This window comes from Pituophis catenifer, unplaced genomic scaffold, assembly GCF_029215685.1.
Source record: "Pituophis catenifer annectens isolate HBS135680 unplaced genomic scaffold, rPitCat1.0.hap2 SCAF_5, whole genome shotgun sequence".
NCBI classification, from domain to species: Eukaryota; Metazoa; Chordata; class Lepidosauria; order Squamata; family Colubridae; genus Pituophis; species Pituophis catenifer.
In genome coordinates, this window is record NW_027256885.1 from 31,485,849 (window position 1) to 31,504,479 (window position 18,631).

General features: G+C 36.9%; 1 protein-coding gene across 1 annotated transcript; it reads left to right on the plus strand.

Moving 5' to 3' along the window:
* The first annotated feature begins 874 nt into the window (after positions 1-874).
* LOC139317554 (vomeronasal type-2 receptor 26-like) lies at positions 875-15,759 on the plus strand. The gene is made up of 5 exons (XM_070944650.1): positions 875-910; positions 1,337-2,188; positions 13,899-14,126; positions 14,657-14,783; positions 14,861-15,759. Exons 1-5 carry the CDS (start codon positions 875-877, stop codon positions 15,757-15,759), a joined length of 2,142 nt encoding a protein of 713 aa, XP_070800751.1.
* The last annotated feature ends 2,872 nt before the right edge of the window (positions 15,760-18,631 follow it).

Genomic DNA, 18,631 nt, shown 5'->3' on the forward strand with positions numbered 1-18,631 from the left:
ACTTTCAGGAGCCTCTTCCTATTCGGCACACCTATCATCAGCTTGGAGATGTTAACATTGCTGGCATTATTTCTGCCATCTTTGCATCTTCTGATCCCATTGATTTCATTCAAGATCCTTCTCAGGCATTTCATGATGGACTTCTGTAAGTATGTCATTAATTTATTGTCAAGTTCTGAACCTTGCTGGTAAATCACATGACGCTTGAAATATTGTCCTCTAATGGCAAAAACTCCTGATAGAAACATCTAAAATAGGATGCCTAGGTTTATTTTATGTAAAGTTATATTTTACTTCAGTTTCCAGCTAAAGTTGAAATAGTTGGAATAGAGATCAAATTTCCAGTTATAACAAATCACATCTAAATATCTATTAATATACAGGTATGTATGGCTATATTTATGAAACTCTTCTTACCATTAAGGAAGGGAAAGCACAGATTTCCCATGATATGTTTTCTCATTCTTTATTTGTAGTACCAAAATGTAGCAATTTCCTTTTGCATATAAGCCATTCTTAGAAGCTGCAGTTTGATAGTAAAGCATTCACACATATAGAAACAAAGAAACATACCATAATGTGATGCAGACCTTTCTTAATGTATTTATTAAAATTGTTTTACAGAATAGTTTTTCAGAATTTCCAGCATATCCTGGCCTTAGCATTTACTATAAAACAGATTAATGAAAATCCTCAGATCCTACCCAACATCACGCTGGGCTTCCACATTTTTAACAGCAATTTTAGTCCAAGCTGGACTTACTTTGCCTCAATGTTGCTGCCTTTCACTCAGGGCAAATTCATCCCTAACTACAAGTGTGGGATTACAAATACCTTGGCTGTAGTCATTGGGGCACCTGACATCTGTCTTCACATGGCAACTGTGCTGTGCATCTACAAAATTCCTCAGGTAAGATGGGATGCAAATATACTGTACATTATTATTCTGCCATACCTCCACAAACATTGGTATGCTTCTCTCTGTAAAAAGGAGAGACATAGATATTGTTTTTTGCTTGATCGGATCAGAATAGCAGCATGAACAATTGTAATTCTGAACACACAATGGAATATTTACACAACAAAACATGCCCCAATTCCAGACATTGAACTAAGGTTCAGATCTGAAACATTCACAATGAGACTACTTCCAGGAAAATGTATTTTCCGATACCTCAAGTGTGACATCTTGGTTGATATTTCCTAATAAACACAACTAGTTGCATAATTTCAGTATATAAAATCAAAGATACCCAAGGACACAAGTGAATATATATGTTTTCAGAGGCTCACATACAGTAGAATTTTGCAATTCCATACATTTATCTTTCTGTAGTTGACCTATGGCTCTGCTCCAGTCATGGATAAAGAGACTCAATCAATTTTCTTCCAACAAATGTTTCCGAATGAATCCCACCAACGTAAGGGCCTCCTGCAGTTATTGCTGTACTTTAGATGGATCTGGATTGGAATTCTTGTAGTAAAGGATGAAAAAGGAGAGAAATTTCTCCAAGAGGTGCTCCCCACATTTTCTGACTATGGCATCTGCATTGAATTTATAGCAGAATTACCAAACGTAGCTTTTTACAATGATTTTACTGATACCATAGATGAAGGATTACATATATATCAGGTTCTCATGAAGAGCACAGCCAATGTGATAATCTTATATGGTGAAATTCAGTCCTTATCAGTTCTGAGAACTTTCCTCCAGTTTTCAGAAGTGGAGGATATACCAAGGAAAAAAAAGATTTGGTTTATAACAGCTCAGACAGATTATACTTCAATTTCCGTTCATAAAACTTGGGATATCCATTTCCTGCATGGGGCTTTATCCTTTGCTATTCACACAAAGGAGATCCAAAACTTCCAGGAATTTCTTCAAAATCTAAATCCAACCAACAATCAGAATGATCATTTTTGGAAAGTTTTCTGGGAGCAGGCATTCAGTTGTTTCTTCCCAAATTCAAAAATGGAGGAGTCTGAGGAGAAATGTACTGGACAGGAGAAGCTTGAAACCCTTCCTACATCTGTGTTTGAAACACGCATGAGTGGCCAGAGTTACAATATTTACAATGCGGTCTATGCTGTGGCACATGCTTTGCAATCTCTCTCTCTATTCAAATCAAAGGAAACAACAATGATGAAAGAAAGAAGGAAACATTTTCACAATCAAGTGTGGTGGCAGGTAGGTCTGTTAGCAGAATAGTGCAGAAACCACCATATCTGTAGTGTTCATAAACTCTAGCAAACAATATTTTCCAGGGATATTGATATCTGAAAATCCAAAAGTGAGATGTAATAATGGAATAAGTAATCAAAATATTCATATACGTTGGTTATCTGTAGTGGAGTTAAGGTTTCATTGGGGAGGCAGTACTTTGAGGATAAGTAGATTAATCTAGTTTATGTTTGATTAAATGAAATACCTTGTATTTTGCTCTGGGAAGTCGGGGAGGGAGGGTGGGATGAAGGGGGGGAAAGGGTGGGGGGAACATGGGGGACATTTTTTTTTTTGTATTTCTTTTTTGTAAAACTTTTCAATAATAAAATATTCATATACTGATATTAAAATTGTAAATGGCATTCTACAAAATTCCTTAGAATATGCTTCCCTTCATGAAATTAACTTCCTGTCAAGCGCAAAACCAAAAATGACAGATGGTAATTCTTCTGATTTCTTCTTGTTTTATACCTATAGATAAACTCTTGTCAATCTGAGCATTCTGCTCTCTGTACCTACAGTACAATTTGCTTTGTGAATTATTAGGGAGGGTCTATGGTGCTCCTCTTTCTCCCAGACATAATATCCAAATGGAATTGTCTTTTATTTCTCTGAAATGCATCCCCTCCATCCTGGGACTCCACATCCTTACTACATTCTATTCTTTTTCCATAAATCCAGTCTATAAATAAATGAAAGGAGGTGATTTACTCCCTCCCCATCATATGTTAAAGCTGTATTTTTTTTTATTTTTTATTTTTGTTGTTATATATACTTTATCTGGAATGTTTGCATTGAGTGAGACATAGTTCACAGATTGTTGAAAGTACAATCATGCCCATACTTTTTGGCATTTCCTGATGAGGATCTTCCCATACAATCCATGTGTGGAACAGGAAGAACTGATATATTTTGACGTTCTTACTGAATCTTACAAGATTCAGCATGCTGAAATAACAATAGCACTTAGATTTATATACCACTTCATAGTGTTTTACAGCCCTCTCTAAGCAGTTTAGTGAATCAGCATATTGCCCCCAACAATCCAGGTCCTCATTTTACCAACCTTGGAAGGATGGAAGGCTGAGTCACCTTAAGCCAGCGAGAATAGAACTGCCAAAGTGCAGTCAGCTGGCAGTCAGCTTAAGTAGCCTGCAGTACTGCATTCTAACCACTGCGCCACCATGGCTCATGTTCCCTTTCTATGAGGCATAGGGTTCTGACCTCATCATAGACCATTTCTACACCCTGTTATTCACAATAACACATACATAGTTTTAGAGCAAATGGAAGGAGCAGAATGAAATTAGCCTTATATGCTTCCAGGAACACAGCTCTAAGAGAAGAAGGGAAGGGAGGGAAGGTGTTTTTAATATCTCAGGGTACTTAATAAAAGAGGACTGTAGTGTACTGAGAAGGACCAAGGGGGGATGTTATTTTGAGCCTACTTTTTGTGAGACATATACTGCTTTGGGATGAAACAATAATGGATTTCAAATGATGGACATTTAAGCCATCAAGTTCAACATCCACTCAATGCAGGATTTCAAATTCCAGCAGCTGCTGCATATGTTGACTCTTATTTATTTATTTATTTATTTATTTATTTATTCATTTATTTATTTATTTATTTATTTATTTATTTATTGTATGGCTGGTCACACACAATATTAAAACACTTCATTTTTACAGGTTAAAACAATTAAAACAATTAGAAAAAGAGCAATAAGAAAACCTAAGAGGAAAACAGAAATAACATTTCAGAGTTTAATGTCGAGTTTGGAGATCCAGTCAGTAGCTGTCATTGTTATGCAGAGGAAGTCCCTAAAATCTCCTGGATACCTTCTGTTAGAGCATTCCCTCACTATATGTTGGATAGTCTGTCGGGGGGGCCCACAATCGCATTGTGCTGAAGGTGTCTTTCCCCATTACAAGGAGTCGGCACACACCCCTTGAGTCATTCTAATTCTATTGTATGTCACCCATATGTGTCGGGGTAGATTAAATCCTGGAGATATACTGTTAGGATTAATATGCTCAGAAATATATTGGAGGGAATAGCTACTCCACGCTTCCATCCACTTTTGTGTGGTGTTCTGATGATCAGCCAGCAGCTTAAGCGCTGTCAAGAGTGGTAGATTTCTTGACTTTAATTGGCATCTTAAGAGATCAGGAATGTAGCCATGAATGGGTAGAGAGAAATTTAACAGGATCTTACTATACTCCCGAATGAGAGCTTCTTGTCGTCGTAAGTGCAGGGGAAGTATGTGACTAAGAACTGGTAACCAGTAACTAGATGTAGATTTTATGCACCCAGTAATTAGCCTCATCGTATGGTTGAGTTGAACATCAATAAGTCCTGTATGTGAGCTGTTTATCCATACAGGTGCACAGTATTCCGCTGCAGAGTAGCAAAGCCTAAGGGCTGCACATCAAAGAGTTGGGGCTGAAGCTCCCCAAGTTGTTCCGCATAGTTTTTATAGAATGTTATTTCTGCTGTTAACCTTGGCAGCCATATTCTGAATATGTTTTTTAAAAGACAGAGTCCTGTCTAAGGTGACCCCCAGGTATTTTGATGTTGCCTCATATGGAAGCAGTTTGTTGTTTAGGTATACATTGAGTTCTCTTTTTGCCAATATGTTGTTAAGGTGAAAACATGATGTAACTGTTTTACTTACGCTTGGGATTAACCTCCATTGGTAGAAGTATGTACTCAAAGTTGTAAGGTCGGCTGTAAGTAAGCCTTCTGTAGCTTCAATGTCCTTGTGGCTATATGCTAATGTCAGGTCATCAGCATAAGAGAACTTTGTTGATAGTGTGGGTGGCATATCAGAAATATATAAGTTAAATAGAGATGCGGCCAGCACGGAGCCCTGAGGGAGTCTGTTATTCAGGTGTCTTTGCTTGCTGATTTTGTCACCCATGATGACTTGAAAGGTCCTTGCTGAAAGCATGTTATTTATTAGGCGGCCCATAGTCTTACAGGGGACAGCATGGAGGAATTTGCTTAATAGGCCCTCCCTCCATACTCTATCGTATGCTGCTGTGAGATCCACAAATACAACAGATGTTTTCAATTTATTCTGATAGCTGCTTTCAATATGGCTTGTAAGACTACAAAGGCAAAGTTACTCACGTCCGTGGTAACCCTTAAGCCACACGTGCCTCCTGGGTGGTGCTAAATGAGTAACAGATGGACTGGTAGCCAGACATCTGAGGGGATCTCCTGGCTTCACACACAATCCCACAGTCCTTTTAAGGACCTTTTAAGTACCAAAAAAAATGTTGACTCTGTCTCTACTTTAATGTACCCAATAAAAGAAATGTCATTTCCCTTCGGTCCTCAATTCCCAATGCCTAACCTCTTTTACTGAGATTTTATTTCTTAGGTAGAATAATAGTTTCCTAAAGTTATTTTAAATTAATTATAGATTTTACTTTCTAAAAAGTAAGTCTATCTTCCATTATATTGTAAATTTTACCGGCAGCCCTTACTTAATGCTAAGTGATGCAGTTAGACGTTGTGACATCATTTGACCATGAAGTTTAGCAACAATAATTTTGGCAGACCCCAGTTCCCATTATTAAGTGAGGATTGCATAGTTTGTAAAGCATGGAATTCATGTGATCACAACTTCCAATTTCATTCTAGCTTCCCCATTGACTTTTCTTGTGGAAAGACAGCAAGATAGATTGCAAATCACAATCAAGTAACTGTGGGATGCCATGACAGTCAGAAATCCAGGCCAATTCCTAACTTCCAGGATTGTGATCATATGAGCAAAGTAAGGAAGTCAAAAGTACCACTTGTTCTGCACTGTTACCATTTCAGATGGTTGCTGAACAAGCAGTCACTAAACAATGAACACCTGTACTTTAGTGTTGTTGTGCTATCTGAGTTATTGTTTTGGTATTCAGTCACAAAGTCTTGTCTGAGTCTTGCAACCCCAGGAACCATAGCATCCCAGCCCGCACTGTCCTCCACTGTCTTCTAGAATTTGCCCATATTAATGTTCATTGTGCTGCTGATACTACCTAACCATCTCATCCTTTGTTATCCTCTTCTCTAGTGGTGGGTTGCCCCCGGTTCGCAAGAACTGGTAGTAAAAATTTGTAGTAGTTCAGTAATAACATTGGCTGGCCACGCCCCCAAACCGGTCCCTGGCCCGGTCACCACTTGCTTACCCCGCCCACCTCATCAGAGGCTTTTTTTTTTTACTTTTAAAAGCATTTTTTCTACAACCTCTTCGGCCGAAAAAATGCTTTTAAAAGTTAAAAAAAAGCCTCTGATGATTGTGCGGCTCAGCTGGGATTGTCAGAGGCTTCTGAAAGCATTTTTTCCTGCAACTTCTTCGGCTGAAGAGGTTGTAGAAAAAAAAAATGCCTTTAAAAGCCTCTGGCAATCCCCGCTGAGTTGCCTGATCGTCAGAGGCTCCTAAAAGCGTTTTTTTCACAAGATGTACTTTGCATATAATTTAAATAAGCAGGGTGACAATATAGATCCTTGTTGTACTTATTACCCTATTTTGAAGCAATCAATTGTTCCATGTCTGGCTTTAACTGTTACTTCTTGGCTCTCATGCAGATGTCAGATCTGCTCCAAACTGATCCCTTAGGACAGGAAGACCTTTGACTCCATTTGGTAAAGCAAAGGGTTCTTTTTTATAAAGGTGTTTGTTGCAGTAATGTAAGGCCAGCTCTAAATTGTCCAGCATTTGCAAGATACAAAAAAGGTTCACCCAGAGCCTATTCTTACCCCTCTGTAACCAGTCCATTTCCAGCCAACCACAGTTCACCAAAATGTTTTGAGAATGCTGAGATATTTTGGGATAATCAATATATTTCTCAGGGTGCTTGGCCTTGGGATGCTGGTAAAAACAGGATCTGGCTGCTCTGGTCTTTATCACCTATCATTCCACCCTCCTGATTTCCCATTACGTAAAAACACAGCTTTATTGCCCTTTAATCCTCCACCCCCTCCATTTCTGGTCTTTAATGGCAGGAAGCAGGTGAGGGGCCAAGCTGAATCAGTTAGAGCTGACTTTAGCATTCTCAGGTGACAGTTATGGTGGTCTGGTACTCCCAACACTTTAAGAATTTGCCACAGATTGTTGTGATTCACATAATCAAAGGCTTTAGCATGGTCAATGAAACAGAAGTAGATGGTTTTCTGGAATTACCTTGCTTTCTCAAAATCCAGCAAATGAAGGAAATTTGATCTCCAGTTCCTCTGCCTTTTCAAAAAACCATTTGTACTTCATAGTTCTCGATTTACATACTGCTGAAGCCTAGCTTGTAGGATTTGGAATATAACCTTGTTACTGTGTCAAATGAGTGCAATTATATGGTAGTTTTAGACATACTAATATTTATTATATATTTATTAGAAGTGATGTGGCTTAAGTAGCTTTTACAAATTTATTTATTTATTTATTTATTTTATCTGTCAGATGTAAATGCCTTATTCTCTAATGTGTAAATAGTATATGAATGGGGTATCAGGGGTTAACTTATTCTTCACTTCTTAATGTATTCATAATTCACCACTCCCACTTATAGCTCCACCCATTGTATATATAAGGAGCCACCTACACCCTTTTCCTTGCTTCTATCTGTGAATATTCAGTGAATATAGAATGCCTATTGTAAATAAAAGGAAGTATATTTAAACCTTTAACTCTCACTAATTTTATTGAGTCTGATCCTGAAAATATTGCAACAAGCTGGTAGCAGAGGATGGTTAATTGACTCAATAAAAAAAAAAAAAAACTTAAAAAATGTCTAAGAAAGATAGGCCCAACACCAGGGCCTACAGCAAAGAAATGGAAACAGAACAAGAAATAATCAACGAATCCACAAACGCAATTTCGAGAGAATCCGAAGAATACACCACTGAAGACGAAGAAATAATAGACGAAAATGATGACCAGGAGGAAATCGAATTAGAGAATAACGAACTCAGGTCAGAGATATTAAAACTATTAAAAAGCCAGAAGAATGATGAAAGCCTCATCGCGAACCTCCAAGAAATGCTGAAGAACAGCGGAGCAGCGAGAGAGAAAAACATCACTAATGAGAAGTCTAAAGACCCAAAAACAGTGAGTGATATGACTGCAGAGAAAGTCATTACGAAGAAGAAAAACAGTGATCCCGCGCGAAATTTTGAATGGCAGCCATCTTGGTTTCAACAGGCCTCCAAGGTGAGCGAAGCAGAGCCAATCAAAATGCTCAATTCAAAATTTCTGGCGCGAAAAACGTTATCAGACAACGAAAATGAAAAAGAAGATTCGAACTCCTCAGAAGAATCAGAATCAGAAAGTGAAGATGACTCAACAAAATCCCAAATAAAATCAGCAATGAAAACACTTTTTGCTGCATTTGGGCCAAAACTAAAAATTACCAAAGAGCCACCGAAGAAGCGAGCGAGCAAGCCGATACCTCAAGACCTGCCCGCTCTCATCCTGACTTCGAAAGCGACGACGCCCGAACCCAGAGAGCCTTGTCGATTCCGCCCTACACCACAGACCGAAGCAAGTGCCAACGCCCCCAAAAGAAAAAGAAGAACAGCCGCCGTCGTCAGAACTCCCAAGGTCGAACCAGAGACCGACTCGTCTGAAGCAGAGCAGAGCGAGCGAGCCGCAATGGAGAGAACCTTCCACGACGACTCCAAAGAAGAAATGAACAACGCGCATGCGCGAAACTACGCAGACGGTCCGGGAAGACATGAACTGGCGAGAGAACCACGCAGACTCGTTGCGAGCATCCCCATGCCGTTTTGCAATTTTCTACACTTGCGAGACCACGGACTACCTCAGGTCGTAAGTAATGGACAAAATAATGTCGGAAATTTACCCAGTGACTTCCCAAAACTAAGGGTTGATGGCATTAATTTGCAAGAATGGTATCAACAGCTCCAGGTTGTCTTTATGAAGGAAAATTTACTATTTTTTATCACTAGTCCCCCAAAAAGACCTTGGACTTTAAAAATAGATTGTTTACACCATAGAGCATTTTTCTTAATAATATCTAGTGTGTCTCCTGCAATGTATCATAGCATCAAATCTAATCTGACTGTTTCAGAAATTATTCAATGCATGTTTAATTTGTTTCACAGCGATAGTGTGGCTACCACCACAAGAATGTCTAAGGATTTCTTTTCATCTAGAGTGAAACCAGGGGTTTCCATAAGTGAGCATTTAATATCTTTAAACAAAATAAGAGCTGAGCTGCATTTGAGGGGGGAGGTGATTTCAGACCAAACAATGAAAAGTGTTATTATCAACTCACTTGATTCATCATGGGACAGTTTTATGTCACATTTAGACACTATCAATCTAGGATATTTATCCATAGAAAGTCTATCCAATAAATTGATAGCAGAAGACAATTCAAGAAGAAATCGTTCTAGCAATCACACAGAACACAAACCTTATAGGAAAGTAGCTTTCCAAGAAAAATATAATGAAACATTTAAATGTCACAATTGTGGATCCAGGGAACACAATAGAAGAGATTGTCCCAAAATTTCAAAGGAAAGACATAGGTCAGAATATAGGAACAAATACAATTATAGACAGTCTTCCATAGATAGACATAGATATAGAAGCCCACCAAATTACAAAGAGAATAGAGGGGGCAGAGATAATTCAAAGGATAGAAAATCTGGTTCACTGAATGGATTAAATAAACAAGACAACACTAAAATACAGCAAAATGAGAACAATAATTGGCTTATTGATTCTGGAGCAACTAATCACACCACTAATAACAAAAATATATTGTCTTCATTTACAGAAGATAAATTTGTAATAAAGGTAGCTAACCAAGAAAAGGTTCAAGTATTAGGCAGAGGAAATGTAACCTTGCCTGGTCTAGGAAAAATAGAGGGGGTATTGTTAATACCTGAAATACCTCATAACATACTAAGTGCCATAAAACTAAGTAGAGATTCTGACATTAATATAGTTTTCTCAAAGGGAAAAGCGACTTTGGAGAAGAATAAAATAAATATAGGCACTGTGATGATTAAAGGAGGCCTACCTTATCTGATAACGAAGGAAAAATGGTTGCATAACATTGATTCAAATATGGAAGATTGTATTGAAGCAGATGATGAAAATATTAGTAACAGTGACAATGATGAATGTAAAATATCTCATGATCACGCAGATGCACACAATGAAAAAAAACCAAAAATAGGTAAACCAATTCATGATGAGTGTGCTCACATCTTACATAGGAAGTTAGGACATGCCAGTTTTCCTGTAGTACAAAAAATGACTGAACACGCAGAAGGTGTCAAAATAAAAAATTGTGAAAACTATTTGGAATGCTCAGTATGTAAATCTACAAAACTAAAAACTAGTCCCAGGCCAAGAAAATCTACTAGATCAACTAACAAAATTTTTGACTTAGTACACATGGACTTAGTTGGCCCATTAACTCCATCAATCACCTATAGAAAACGTTACTTCCTGACAATAGTAGACGATTATAGCCGTTATGGGTTTGTTTATACATTAAAACACAAAGATGAAACCTTTCAAAAATTTAAGGAATTTTACAAACGCATAGAAACACAACACAATATCAGAATAAAACAAATTATGACAGATAGGGGATGTGAATTCATGTCTAAAGAATTCTCCCAATGGTTAAAGGATAGAGGAATGCTACATTACACGTCTAGTCCATTTTCTGCGTTTCAGAACGGGATTGTAGAGAGAAAGAATTCCACATTACAAACCATGATTAGATGCACATTGGAGGATGCTGGCTTAAGCAAACAATTTTGGTCAGAAGCCTTACATTATTCAAATTACACACAAAATAGAACCTGGTCCAGTATTGTAAATAAGACACCATATGAAGTAATGTACAATAGGAAACCAAAATTAGCACACATGCACATATTTGGAGTCACTGCAGACGTACACATACCTAAGCAGTTGAGAAGAAAGGGAGAAAACGTATCCAGAAGACTCAGATTTATGGGATATGAAACTGGCACCAAAGGGTACAGATTCATTGATAATAATAACAAATTTATAGTTTCCAGAACAGCTGTGTTCCATGAACAGGCCAACTGGTCTAAATTACATCTTAATGAAATATTTCCAAATAAATGTAAAGATACAAAATCTCATGAGAAAGGGACCATAGAAAAACAGGATATCAACAAATATAAAAGCAAAACCAAAACTTGGACAAATAGCCAACACAAAATAAAGACAGACACACTAACAAAAAAAGAAGCAAGATATTTGCATGATAACAATAGCAAACCTGAAAGAGTCATTAGAAACAACAGAAATCAAATGCCAAATAAATACAGAGATTACATAATGCATATGGATGGTGAGCCAATAACACCTAATACTTATGAGGAAGTGTTAAAACTCCCTCGTGAAGAAAAAGAAAAATGGGAATTAGCTATGAAAAAGGAGATGGAAAGTTTACAAGGATTAAATGTATTTACACCTGCAATTGCACCTAAAGATAAAACAATTATTGGTACCAGGTGGATATATAAAATTAAGAACTTAGAAGGAGGCAATACTCTATATAAAGCTAGATTAGTTGCACAAGGTTATGCACAGAAATATCCGGAGGACTATACTGACACGTATTCCCCCACTGTAAGAACAGAGAGTGTCAAAACAGCTCTAGTGGTAGCATCAGCACTCAATCTTGATGTATTTCAATATGACATACAGACTGCGTATCTACACGCAAAACTAGATAAGGAAATATACGTAAGAGCACCTCACAGTCAATACACCAACAAAAATGAAATTTGGCTGTTGAACAAGAGTTTATACGGATTAAAACAATCTGGTAAAAGATGGTATGATTGTTTAGTAAAAGTACTTAAGACCATGGATTTCAACGCTACCACTGCTGATAACTGTTTCTTTGTCAAAAAGGGTGATGATCACATTGAATTTGTGTTGATTTATGTAGATGACATTTTATATATAGGAAAACACAAAGAGAGAAGAGAAACTTTTGTAAATAAGTTAAATGAACATTTCTCGTTGAAATCTCTAGGTAAAGTGAACAAATATCTTGGTGTTCAAATTAATAAGACTAGAAGGGGATTCAAACTTACTCAGAGAGATAAGATTATAGAACTTTTAAATAAATGCAATTTAAACAATGCCAAACCCTGTGATACTCCTATGCAAACTGATTTTCTTAGAAATACTGATGAATCTTCCCCTGAATTCAAGGATAACACGTTTTATAGATCAATCATAGGTTCACTTCTTTATATATCTAATTGGACTAGACCAGATATCGCCTTACCACTCAATTTATTATCCAGACACGTCAGCAAACCAACAATGTATCACTGGGAAGCTGTTAAAAGAATTTTAAGATATCTGAAAAGTACACTAGATTTTTGCTTAGTATTAGAACCTAGTGATAATAAAGAACCAAAGCTTGCATGTTATGCAGATGCGGACTGGGCTGGAGACACATCATGCAGAAAAAGTACATCTGGTTATATTTTTCTCTTAAATGACTGTCCAGTTTACTGGTATACTGGTAAACAAGAACTAGTAGCCACTTCAACGACAGAAGCGGAATATGTTTGTTTATCCAAAGCTGCAAATAACCTTGTATGGTTTAATGATTTAATTTCAGATGTTTGGAAAAAACCTGCTTTGCCTTTTGTTATGCATGAAGACAATAAAGCGGCCATTGAAATATCTAGATCTGATGCCATTGGACAAAGGTCCAGGCATATAGATATAAAATTTAAACATGTGAGGCAATTATCTCAGGATGGATTTATTAAAGCAGTGCATTGTGATACTTCAGAACAATTAGCTGACATATTGACAAAGCCTTTACCTTCTAAGCAACACAAATATTTAACATCTAAATTGTATGTCTTGTATTGTCCTGAATCAGAATGTAATTGGTGTTGTATAACGAATCGGCATTTAGAGGGGGATTTGTCAGATGTAAATGCCTTATTCTCTAATGTGTAAATAGTATATGAATGGGGTATCAGGGGTTAACTTATTCTTCACTTCTTAATGTATTCATAATTCACCACTCCCACTTATAGCTCCACCCATTGTATATATAAGGAGCCACCTACACCCTTTTCCTTGCTTCTATCTGTGAATATTCAGTGAATATAGAATGCCTATTGTAAATAAAAGGAAGTATATTTAAACCTTTAACTCTCACTAATTTTATTGAGTCTGATCCTGAAAATATTGCAACATTATCATATTTGTATACCGCCCTACTCCCGAAGGACTCAGGGCGGTGAACAGCCAAAATAAAATACAAAGACATACAAAAGTTAAAAAACTATTAAAAACAGATTAAATAATTTAGGCTCAAAAAACAAATTAAGACATCCAATTTATCTAAAAAACATTTAAAACCCAATTTAAAAGCCAATTTAAAAGGGAGAGTTAGGCCAAATAAACTACAGAGCTTAATTTTTTATTTATGGTTGTTTATTTTGCAATTCTATGTTAATTTTATTTCAGAAATCTGAAATGTTACTCCTATCTCTGTTTTAGAATGGCTGTTATTTATTTGTTTGATGGCTTACAACTTTAAAGAAACATTCATATGTATGTTTTGAATATATAATATTTTTTCTCCTTCCTTGGTTTGTTCCTCTCTGATTGCCTTTGTGTTTCAGGTTCACTCTTTTCTGAGAAGTATCAGTTTTAACAACAGTGTTGGTGAAAAGATCTCCTTTGATAAAAGTGGAGAATTGATTGGTGGATTTGATATTATCAACTGGATCACATTCCCAAACCAATCCTTTCTTAGGGTCAAAGTTGGAGTAATAGATCCCACAGCTCCAGCAGAGAACTTCTTCAAGATATCTATAGATTCCATCACCTGGCAAGTAGGCTTTAATCAGGTTAGTTTTTTTAATCTAGATTTCTCTGCATTCATTTAAATATCTTTATTGATGAAAGTGTCACAGTATCATCTCTGACTAACCAAGGTAGAAATTTCCTTGAAAAGGAAAGATACCAGTATTTTATTTTATTTTATTTTATTTTTACTTTCCTAGCAATTACAATTGAGTATTAGGAAATATACTTTCCTGGCTACTTGTTAATCATGGACAATGGTTTTCATGGTTTTGAAGTAAAAGCTGCAAGCTAGCACACTAAATCTCATCAGTTTGCTAATATTAAAATTCAGAAGTTGAGAAAACCAACTTTAACTAACTAGCACAGAAATTGTCTTTGAAGAGTGATGATGGTTAATGAAGGCTATCAATACAATTATTGAAGATATTTAATTAATTATAATTTCAGAGTTATTACATCTAAAATTATGTCATTCCGCTACTTCATTTTTAATCTGCTGATTCCACAGAAACGCTCCAAGCACTTCCTTTCCTCTCTGTATCTTAATATATTCTTCTTCATTCATTGATAGGCATTACCTTTATCTTTGTGTAATGATCCTTGTGAGACAGGATACAGCAAGGCCAAGAAAGAAGGAAAGTTGTTTTGTTGCTATGATTGCCGTCCATGTCCAGAGGGGAAAATATCAAAGGAGAAGGGTAGGAAATTTTCAGATATATTGGGATTAAGTCAACATTATAATTTCTTATATCAACTCACCTGCATTCTTTTTCAGACATAGATGACTGCTCTCCATGTCCAGAAGATCAATATCCAAATCCCGGGAAAAATATGTGCATTCCAAAGCGGATCACCTTTTTGTCCTATGAAGAACCTTTAGGGATCAGTCTGACTGTTCTTTCTCTTTTCTTTTCTTTGATGACAACTTTGGTAATAACAGTCTTCATGAAACACAGAGATACTCCCATCGTCAAAGTCAACAACCGGAATCTCACTTATGCACTCCTACTTTCTCTTCTCCTCTCTTTCCTTTCTGTCTTTCTATTTGTTGGGAGGCCCAATACGATTGTTTGTCTTCTTCGACAATCAGCTTTTGGCCTCATCTTTTCTGTGGCAGTTTCCTGTGTCTTGGCCAAAACCTTTGTTGTGGTTCTAGCATTCATGGCCACCAAACCCGGTTCCAAATTGAGGAAATGGGTTGGGGGAAGGATGGTCAGTGTCATTCTACTCACCTGCTCCCTTATTCAAATATGTGTTTGTGCTGTGTGGCTGATAACATCCCCACCATATCCAGATTTTGATATGAAGTCAATGTCTGAAGAAGTCATCATGGAGTGCAATGAAGACTCGGTCATGTTCTGCTGTGTTTTGGGCTTTATGGGTTTTCTTGCTCTGCTTAGCTTCTCTGCTGCTTTTCTAGCTAGGAATTTACCTGACAGCTTCAATGAAGCCAAATTCATCACCTTCAGCATGTTGGTCTTCTGCAGTGTTTGGTTGTGTTTTATTCCAACCTATCTAAGCACAAGGGGAAAATATACATTGGCTGTGGAGATCTTCTCCATGATCTCCTCCAGTGCTGGCTTATTAGTGTGCATCTTTCTTCCCAAGTGTTTTATCATTGTGATGAGACCTGAACTGAATGATAAGCACCAGCTCATGAAGAGAAAGTTTTAAGAAATCTTTCTCTTTGCCTAATATTCTTTCTATGTACATGTTGGAGAACTTCCCCACTTCAACATTTAAGCTAGAGAACAATGTACAGAGACAGTGGTGTTCTATGTTGCCCTGTCCCCTGAGATTTGGATAGCTTGGAAGGTTTTTTTTTTTTTTCCTTCTGGAAGGCAATTATAACTGGGCTCTATAAAAACATAAATTACAGCACAAATTAATGTATTGACATATTTACTGACATTTTTGACTTATTGACGTATTTTGGTATGTTATGGTGAGCTATGATTAAATGTATTGACTAATTGTGAATTGTAAATTTGTCTTTGTTGGTCATCTTAATTTATATGCAGTAGAATGTGTAAAAAGAAATGCAGTTAAATACAAATGAGATTTTTTTTTAAATGGGGAAGGTCTATGATTTTTATTCCGAAGCAATTGGACAGAGGGAATTCCCTGATGCATACCACTTGTAGTGGTTACCTACAAAACATGTGGTAAATTCAAAAGCTGGCCATATGCCTTGTTCTTAATAGCAAAGATCAAAGAAATTTCTGGCACAAAAAATAATTCTAGCACATTCAAATAATTTCCATCAGAAGTCCAATGCATGCTAGTATCCAATTTGCAATAGTCTCCTTTTAAGAAATTCGATTGAGTAGGATGACTGTATTGAAAAGCATGTTTTATGGTCATAAGTCTGTTTGAGTAGATAAGTGTTTAGCAATACTTGAATAACTGTGTAGAACCAGAGGTTCGAAGGTTATAAATCTAGATAGTTCTGCAGCACTTGAATGAGAGGCACACAATGATTTTAAGTGCCAGTTGATGACTCCAATTGGTTTAACTGTTTCTGCATGCTGGCAGAAGAGGCATGGATTCCATTAGTCAAGACTTTTGGCTGACTGGATACAGGAGAAGAGTCTTTTCTGCTGTGGCTCCTGTACTTCAGAATATCATGCCTGCTGAGGTGATTAAAAAGTTTCTACCTCCTCCTTGTGAATACTTTACTCCCTTCCCCCATCTTGGTTAATTGAATTTTAACTTAATTTTAAATATGTGAATTTTTTGTTGTTTCAGGATTCTTTATCATATTTTAATCATATGAATATAAACTGCTTAGGGTCATCTTGGTAAGATGGATGGCATAGATATTTAGTAATAAATAAATCTCAGCTTTCTAACCTTATTTTCCAGCCTAATGTTTCATTTTGTGGCACACTGTTTGGCTTTTTCTTCTTTGTCCATTTTGAATCCTAGGTATTCAGTTATAACTGGAACTGTGCTGTACATTAGTTGGCTTGTTTCTTGCAGTGAGCTGGTGCTTATATTTGATTTTGCATTTGATATTACAGTATTGGTGTCTTTTAATGCTTGTGCTAGTTGTTTCTTTGGAACAAGCATCAACACAGGGAACCTTATTCTGTGGTTTTTGTGCTCTTTTAGATGCTCAATTATTCTTTGCTTCAATTCTTCCAGTTCTTTAGTTACAGGATTTTGTTCTTTTTTCTTTTCCAAATGAAAAAAATTCTATAGCTGTGTTAGTTTCCTGTGTTACCAATTTCTCCTGGTTTGCCTCTACGGTGTGAATTATCTCTGGCAAGGCTTAGATTTCTTTGCTCTTTTCAGTTCTTCCAATTCAGCTTCTGTGAATACTTTATTTCATATTATAAATCATCACTCATCTGATAGCCTCTGTTTTGTTATTTCCAATTCTAGATATTATTTTATTTTCCAGAAATGGTGCATTCATTTCAAATGTCCTGTAATTCCTGGACTTGATCTGTAATAATAGATTATTATTTCTTTAATTTAAGTCACTGTGTCAACACTGTGATGGGTAAACACTTTTTCTTCTAGTAGTTCTGCAGATGCTGGCCCTGGTTGCTTAGACAACAGTCCTGTAGCCCATTTCTCACCAGATGTCCAGTAAGTCTAAAACTTTAGCATAGTCCTTGTTGACACGGGCAATGACATATGGGTTTCTGTTTTTTACGTTTCACTATATTTAATGGGACAGACATTTTTTCTCTGATTCTTCTGATGAGACCTGTCCAGAAATATTGAACCTTTGGCTTTGATCTAATCTTCCCCAGAGCACAACTACGTCAAGGAAGTACCTCACTGGCACTCAAGGAACTGCCTCACTGGGGATTATTATGTGTTGTCGCACAATCACCAGATGTACAGATTGGATTTGGCATTATTATCTGAATATCAAATATCAAATCCATACTAAAAAGTCTTCTGGTGGAACCTCCCACCTTTGAAGTCAGGGGAGTTCTTAGGTCTCCTACAGACCCTCCACAATTTTAGGTTTAGAGTGTTTTCTAAGCCAGAAGAATTCCACACCCCCAGGATAGGGGGAGGCTTTGGAAATTAACCCTTTGTCTCTCCTGGGCAGCTGGACACTCTCAGATTGCTTCTTGAAGAAAAAGAGGTAATCAGGTGATTCCCTGACTGGAGCAGGGCAATCAAGCTAGTTCACTGTGGAAGAATCAGCCATTCTCAATGGACAATAAAGGGTGCCACTGCTTCTTAGGCACTAGGTTTTTAAAGCCTTTTATGAATGAGTATATGTTAAAAACACATAAGCAAATTCAAAATGTCAGAACAAAGCTTGAAGCAAAGTTTGATTTGCTAGCAAGGGAACTCTGGGAAGAATTCCAATGTCTGAAAGGAGATATGAAACAGGTGAAAGCCAGATTAGATTGTATGGAGCATAAATTGGAGAAGACAAACTCTTTATGTGAAGCTGAATTGGAAGAGATAATAATTCTTGAAGTTCAGATTAAAAATCCCAGTTAAGATACCTGAACAACCAGGAGAAGGTATCAGATTAAGGATGGTGAAGGCCTTGGCCCAGTTAATTAATAAA